The sequence below is a fragment of the Papilio polytes genome, unplaced genomic scaffold (assembly GCF_000836215.1).
Source record: "Papilio polytes unplaced genomic scaffold, Ppol_1.0 DF820678.1, whole genome shotgun sequence".
Lineage (NCBI taxonomy): Eukaryota > Metazoa > Arthropoda > Insecta > Lepidoptera > Papilionidae > Papilio > Papilio polytes.
The window spans coordinates 1,152,985-1,161,127 of NW_013528526.1; the positions used below are offsets into that span (position 1 = coordinate 1,152,985).

Genomic DNA, 8,143 nt, shown 5'->3' on the forward strand with positions numbered 1-8,143 from the left:
ACATTGATAACGTAATCGCACAACATAAATACAGTGAATTAAAAGAAAAAAGAACTTTTTAATCAATTTCTGTTTCATTCGATTCTATTTCGAAAGTGTTGCCGCATTTCAAAATAACAATCATATGTTTTTTGTTTTATATCTGTGTCAGTACAACAAAATTGAAGTTTAATTTATTTAATTCAGTAAATAAAAGTGCTAAATACTTAGGTAACCCTCTTACGATATTTACATACGTAAATAGATTACGTGTGCTGATAAATAAGAGTGTGCTTAGAAAATCTGACTATTTATCTCAATTTAAAACAGAACTAACCGTTCGAAAAGTGTCACGACATGGATCAAGAAAGGCCAGAAAGCACAGTAAATCACGGAAAACGTAGTCGACCTTTGCTACTTCAACCGAGTCCTAAGATTGCAAGGCTATCAGCCTACGGGAGTTCATCTAGTTCAGTGCTTAAGAATTCAAAAAAATTGGGACCACATTCGATTAAAAAGACGAAACCTTTAATTAATAAAAACGATGTTCCACCCCCTGGCACTCCCGTACCTGATAAATATGTCCGTAAGGCTGGTCCTTACTTATTAGGGCCTAAACTAGGGCCTAGTCCAGTTAAGAGTATAGTTCAATGTCTTGCAAGGAAAGAAAAAACTGATGATTATTATCAGATTAAAATTTTAACAATTCGAAATGAAGGACAACCTGAAACACAAGATGATAGACAAGGAAAGATGTTGCTGCACACAGAATATTCACTATTATCATTGTTAAAAGACCAAGATGGTGTGGTTCATCATAATGGTCTCTTTAAGGTAACTTTATTTGTATATGTCAACCCCATAGTGTCTTTCTCCAGCTAGTTTTATAAATCCAGAAGAAGCACTATGGGATTGACATGTCTTTTATAGGCAATAATCCCAATCTAAATGCTTTTATTGCAGTAAATTCTATGGTTCTACAGGACAGATAACTTGTAGTTGTGTTTAATACTCCAATGGCCCAATAGGTCTTATTTTTCTTGTTCGACCAACTAAATAATACAATTAATTGATCCTATGGGAATTAAAATTCTAGAGAGTTGATTCACCTAATGGGAAATACCTCAATTGATTTTTTTAGGATCATGCACTTGAGGAAATCCCCAATCCGAATGGCCCGGGTTTTTTATACACTGGTAGAGTCCGCCAAAGATTATTCCTGGTATTGGACTGTGTTACATCACATCAGTTTAGTGAGAAAGGCAGCGAATTGATAAACCTGCAGCAGTATGTCACAAAAGTCAAGAAAGTTCCGGAAAAAGAAGCTGTACTTATATTCTATGATATTGTTAGGGTGGTTGCCAATTTACATAAGGTAAGAATTTGATGTAGAAGTTTTATTTTTTACTTAAACTTGTCGCCAATAACATTGTCTGTGCAGAATAGAAAAAAAATTCATAATCCCTGGTTCTTCCTGAATACAGTAACTTTCAGCAAGATTCATTGAGTCATTCTGAAGTATGTAAGAAAAATCCATCCATTTTCAAAATGATTTGGCTTAAATCATCTCTAATTAACAATGGTACAGCCTTCTTTAATAATACCATGACCATACAGAAGAATGGCATGAAGTGGGAGTAATTCCGTGTTTCGTCTGATTGTGGTTTATCAGTGAAAATGTAATACAATGCAATACATAATCTGTTTCAGAGAAACATAGTACATAGAGACTTGAAGTTAGGCAATATAGTGTTGAACCAAAGAACTGGCAGAATAACTATAACAAATTTCTGCTTGGGCACTCATTTGGGCAGCGATAGAGATTTGTTGAAGGATCAAAGAGGTAAGGAGATAATTTACTATTTAAATACATCATTTATTATATCAATACAAGTCTAGAGAATTCAAGATTTAAGGCTTGTAATTGAACACTTAAAACTCTAAAATGTTAGTTACATTTTATTAATGTACTATCGGAGAAACTGGTGGTGTTCCTTAAAAGCTGCAACTGTTAGTACATTATGAAACAAGACGCGGAACAAAAACCAATACTATACTTATAAATGTGTCTGTGCAAAAAACTTGGTAATAATTTGCTACTTTTTTTTATTATCCCTTTGTTTGCCCACTCACTACTACCTATCTATATCTATACTATTATAATAAAGCGTAAACACACACTTCTTTGTTGCCTAAGATGTCAGCAATTACAGCATATTTTTTAATAATTATTTTTTTAATTAAAAGCTCTACACTTACGTCACGCTTTAGGCTATATATTTTCACGCCATTTAACTTAGGGGGTAAATATTTTGGATAAAAACCTTAATGTGGGAAAGAGACCATAAGTTGCTGCCAACATCAAGGAAGCAAGGTTGCCATGGTTTTTCATCATGTCATGTCAATAATTCGACACATGTAAACAATATAATAAAATTTTCATAATTTTATGATATGCGGATGAAGTCGCACGGGAACAACTAGTTTTCGTCTGATGAGTGTGGTGCCGGAGGCCTATTTTTGGTCCCTTTCCCTTTCCACCCTTTTCTTAAGACGAAAGGATGGGAAGGAAAAGTGGATTTGACGGTAGAGGAGACGCATAGGAAGGGGAAATGTCCTCTTTATGTGCGTCTTCTGCTCCGTAAATTAAGGGTAGGCAACGCATCTGCAATTGCGGATGTTTATGGGCAGCGGTCGTTTTCCATTTCGGTGGATTCAAGTAGCCCGCTTGCTCGTTTGCCACCTTATATTATAAAAAAAAATAGTTATATGTAAGGTGGAGGTCGCGTTGCAATAAACAAGGCAATTTTTTAAGTAATACCGCGGATTTCGACATTGATACTATGAACCCAAAGTCCATATTTATTAATCTTTTAGGATCACCAGCGTATATATCTCCGGATGTGTTAATGTGCAAGCCGTACCACGGAAAGCCGTCAGACATGTGGGCATTAGGTGTGGTATTATACACTATGTTGTATGGACAGTTCCCCTTCTGTGATACAAGTCTTACGCAGCTCTTCAGTAGGATACAGGCTGCTAATTATAATATACCGCCGTAAGTTTATCTATACTAATATTGTAGATAAGAAAGATTTGTATTTTATGAATTTTTCCATTATACTTCATACTAATATTATAAATGCGAAAGTTTAGATGGATGGATGGATGTTTGTTAGAGTTTGTAGCCTAAACGGCTGAATAGATCTGGATGAAATTTGGCATAGATGTAGAGCATAGTCTGGAAGAACACATAGGTTACTTACTTTGTCTTTTTTTAATTCCACGCGGACGGAGTCGCGGCCAAAAGCTAATGTATTATAACTCTAAACCGATTTCCACTATTATAGAGTTATATTTTTACAATTGTATTTATTTCACGCGGGCAAAGCCGCAGGCAACAGTTAGTTTAAAAATAAATTATAGGATATATTTCCCTTGTTAGTACATTTTTTGTGGTAGATGTAACATTAAGGTATATTTTTAATTGGCTTCCGACCGAGACTCCGATTGCATAGCATGAAAAGACTTTAAGACTATCCTCTACACCTATGCCAAATTTCATTAAAATCCGGTCAGCCGTTAAGGCTACAAACATCCATACTTCCATCTTAAAAATCGCACTTATGATTATTGCTTACACAAAATTATAAAAATCCTGGCTTGTATAGGAAAAAATGTAAATAGTCTATGTATTCTTTGACAAATTTAATTGAAATCTGTTTAGTCGTGACCATCCATCCAAACTGTCGTATATTTTATACTTAAAAAAAACTGAGTATTTTTATTTGTTCTTATTTGTAACCAAATTTATTCATCTAATTGTAGAAATTAGCACAACTTATAGTAATTCAAAGATTGTATTTCTCTAATTCCAGGGACGGTAACTCAGTTCAAGTTTCAGATAATACGGTATTCTTGATTCAAAGGCTACTGGTGAAGGATCCAAAACACAGGTTACTGGCAGATGATGTAAGTTATCTAAACTAATATAGAGGAAAGATTTGTATTTTTGTATATATTTAAGTAACTCAAAAATACTGGGATGAGCTCAAAATTTCTTACACCATTAAAAAGCTACATTATCAGTAACATAGGTTTTATTTTTACATTTTACGCAGACGAAGTCGCGAGCAACAGCTTATCTATAGTAAAATAATAAAATGAAAACACACACTGTTATGTAAGATGTCAGCTATCACAATATATTTTTGAATTAACATTTTTTTAATAAAAAGCCCTACAGGTACGACACGGTTTAGGCTATATATTTTCACGCTATTAAACTTTAAAAAAAACCGTCATGCGGGAAAAGGCAAAAATTACAAGCTGAAAACATAAAATGGTTGTCATGGTAACAATTGTTAACCAACGACAGGCCTTTATTGTTATTTGTGCATGTTAATTTTGAAATTTTCAGATAAAAACAATTTTTAAAATATGCGGATAAAATGTATGGGATTAGATAATTTAAGATTTTACTTGTAATCTATTTATTTTATATTGTTTACTTTCTAGGTTTTAGATCAACTGTCAAGTATAATAGCAAGCTACGTGATAGTCCCGAACCCTCCTGAGGATCTTCAGGTGGTACCTGACGTGCCATTGGAGGAGGAGAAAGAGGAAAAGCCGGTAGCAAATAGTACAGTTGATAAGAAACCTTTTATTAACATTCCGGAAAGTTCTGAACGAGCTAATAATAACGTAAGTTTGATATTTGTATTTTATTCTACTAGCTTTGACTCGCGAGTCTATGTAAGGAATTAAAAAAAAGTATGTCTATTTTCTCTACATCTATGACAAATTTCATCAAGATCTGGTCAGTTTTGCATTTATAGTATTAGTAAGATAACATAGAATTGTTTGTACATTTAAAATTATTTCCAGAATATTCTTGATTTTTAACATATCTTCTATACCAATATTTTAAAGAGGAAAATTTTGTATGTTTGGATTTTTCTATGTAGTAATTAGAATAAGAGTCTGTCCCACTACTAGCTGATAGAGATTCAGATAGCTTAAAAATTACGTTATTGTCAGATAAGGGAACAAAATCCAATATTTCCATTACAATTTTACATGTTGGATTGTTATCAGACAATTTACAATTTAGCAGGACAGGCCCTAAGGTTTTTATAAATTCAATGCGGATGAAGATTTATTTATTTATAATTGGTTTATTAACATATTTACATGATTTTTAAATGAATTTCTTTGTAGCGTTAATAAAACATGACATCATGAAATGATAATGTTTAAAAATAAAAAAACATGAATGTTTTAAACTTTTTTAAATCTCTTGTTGATTAAAAAATGTATCCATTTCAGGAGGAATTGGGTGTATTTTGCGTACCATTGCCCGATTTCTTTGCACTCAACTTCCCATCATCAAACCGTCAGAACGGCATCCTCATACAACCGACAGACTCATCATCAATCACATCACCAAATCAACGTCAAATCACCGTTCAGAGGGTCGGCAGAGATGCAAGACCTTTATTACCATGTGAAATATCAAGATATCAACATATGTTCGCAACAAATAGAACGGAAAGAAGATCTGATGTACAGAATTTTGTACCCGAGAGACAGGAACGGCAGGAAAATTCAAGATTAAGGAATCTAGCTCAAAGAATACCTAGGCTTAATGCTATAAATACAGATTTTCGAGTGATACCATGGTCTGAAAGGTCTAGATTACAAGATAGGACTTGGGATCAAGATTATGTGGTTCGATTGCCTATTTTAGATATTACTAGAATGTCAAATAGGATAATGAATCCAGCGCCGGTGCATGTAGTTAATCCAGAATCGGTTGTAAATAATCCTCGGCCTCCAGTTGATAATGCTGAGTTGGATTATAATTAGGATTTTAACTCGTACTCAGAGTGATCAGTGCTACAATTAACTTGATTACTAGTAAAGGATATACGAATTTATTGTTTTGAAATATTTCTACTAAAATATACATTTTTTTAAAGTGGCAATTGAAACTATAAAACTCCAAAATAACGAAGTGACATAAACCCATATATAACCTTACATAATTTTAAAAACCTGAAGTATACAAAAAAAGGAGTTATCCCATACTTATGTCCCCTCCTCTGCCAATTCTATTGTTCACATATTTTGTTTAATGCAATATAACCTAGCAAAATATAGGAAATATTTGTATTTTTATGTATTGAAATAACTCCAAAATTATTTTGCCGATTTTAAAAATTCTTACACAATTAAAAAGCTATATTATCAGTAACGTTCTTTATTTGTCGCGGACGAAGTCGCGAGCAACAACTAGTGGTTACTATAGAAATTAAAAAAATCTTTCCCTTCTATTAAAAGGTGGACTAAAGTGGATTAAAACGAAGCCTCCCTATCGAATATTTATTAGACAGTACGCGGATATAATTCCTACACATGAAATATATTGATGTCTCTTTCATTTTTGTAGTATAAGAGAGAGATGACTATATGATTATAGTTTCGGCTGTGAAGCAACGCAGAAAAGAGCATTAGAAACCCATAGAAAGAAAAAAATATTTAAAATGCACATCTGAAATCTTCCTATGATTATTATTTATCATAGAAAAATTTAGATTTTTTGTAACGAGATCTATAAAAGTTTTTTTTTCTTTATAAAATGTATAGAAAATGTCCTGTCCTTTAAAATATTTCGCGGCCAATGTAAGCTTATTTGTATGTAATATTTGCGTTAAGTACTAGTTAGGTAAAATAGTTAAACATGTAGATACTAATATAGATTTATTAAAATAACAAAGAACCCTTTTTTAGGGTAAATTAAGTCTGATTTTCAGCTTCTCAAATGTGTAGGGTAGTTTTATATTATTGTTAGTACTTACTGTAATACATAAGGCAACACGCTTAGTGTTGCCATGGGGCGTTATATTTTAGTGAAATGGTTATAATATTAGATTTGTATATAATTTTTTACGATAGAAGTTTTATTTTTGCCAATAGATATTGGTCATGTGCTTTTGTTTTTTTTTTACACTTTTTTAAATTTTTTTTTCGGAAAATGGTATGGTATATTTTTTCGATAAAATAAATTATGTGAATAATTTTTGATTTATCGAATTTAATTTTTTAATTACACATTTTGGTTTTTGTAATACGAAAAACAATTTGATATTTTTAATGTTTCTTTTTCAATTTAGCAAATGTAATTTTTATATTGTTACTCTACGCAAATTAGTTTATGTCTCGATAATGGCATTATTAATGGACTTTGTACTTTTAATAGGGTTAGGTTAAGTTTTAATTTGAATTAGGAAGAGAAAATACTGGCCTCAATATTTTTTTAACTATTAAGCATATATTTTTAATTCTTTAAAACTGAAGGTCCATTGTTGTATGAATTTATATAATCTGTTCTATAGTGTGTCTAAATAAATTAGATTAGTTTGACAATTGACTTCAAATTTAGTAGGAAGATACATGACTAATTGTTATCGATTTTTATTCTTATAGAAGTTGGAATCGATAGATGCATAGTTATAACTTATGTATTGAAAAAAAAAAACACTGTTTTCTCAATGTTTATTACTACTACAGCCGTAAGTAATCGAATTGGATTTCGCTATTATTTCTGTCATCGCTAAATTCTCTACACTATAATCAATAATAGAATTGTCCTATAAATTAGTTAATAAGAAAATAATAATTTTAGTTGAGTTCGATAATTATTTAAACCGAATATCGATAGTTCATATTTCTTCGCTGCGTGTTTGTTTCGTCACTACGATACCTGTCTATTAAGTATGGCATTTGCCTTAATACAAATTAAATTCGATACTTCATATGCGTCATTTATCAAACTAATCTATCTTATTTAGACAAACTATAAATATTGTGTTCGTTATCTGTGACATTTGTCAATTTATAAAAAATGTTGTTTGATATTGTAAAATCAACCTTATGTACTTGATTTAATGCTGATTTTACATACATTTTGTACTGAAATTAACATTTTCCATGTTTAGTGTATATTTAAGTAGGACAATTTTTGTTATTTGTTAGTTGCATGGCTATATTGGGGTATGCAGAAATAAAAAATTATTACTTAATATGTTTTTTTTAATCACCACTTTCAAAACAGAGGTTAGAAATCTGTTGGCGGTTTAACTTTTTTCATCTACCTTTTATT

At 31.5% G+C, this 8,143-nt stretch overlaps 1 protein-coding gene across 1 annotated transcript; it reads left to right on the forward strand.

The window, feature by feature from the left end:
• The first annotated feature begins 135 nt into the window (after positions 1–135).
• Positions 136–6,214, forward strand: LOC106110349 (serine/threonine-protein kinase 40-like). Its single transcript, XM_013292148.1, has 7 exons — positions 136–813; positions 1,121–1,354; positions 1,690–1,822; positions 2,857–3,037; positions 3,858–3,951; positions 4,498–4,683; positions 5,308–6,214. Exons 1-7 carry the CDS (start codon positions 337–339, stop codon positions 5,845–5,847), a joined length of 1,845 nt encoding a protein of 614 aa, XP_013147602.1. The 5' UTR covers positions 136–336; the 3' UTR covers positions 5,848–6,214.
• Positions 6,215–8,143: the final 1,929 nt, after the last annotated feature.

Excerpts from the sequence above, each read along its gene's own strand:
- LOC106110349 (XM_013292148.1), top strand. The coding sequence starts at position 337 with ATGGATCAAGAAAGGCCAGAAAGCACAGTAAATCACGGAAAACGTAGT. Across the intron at positions 1,823-2,856 it reads TTTGTTGAAGGATCAAAGAG|GATCACCAGCGTATATATCT; the intron begins GTAAGGAGATAA and ends TTAATCTTTTAG. Across the intron at positions 4,684-5,307 it reads CTGAACGAGCTAATAATAAC|GAGGAATTGGGTGTATTTTG; the intron begins GTAAGTTTGATA and ends TATCCATTTCAG.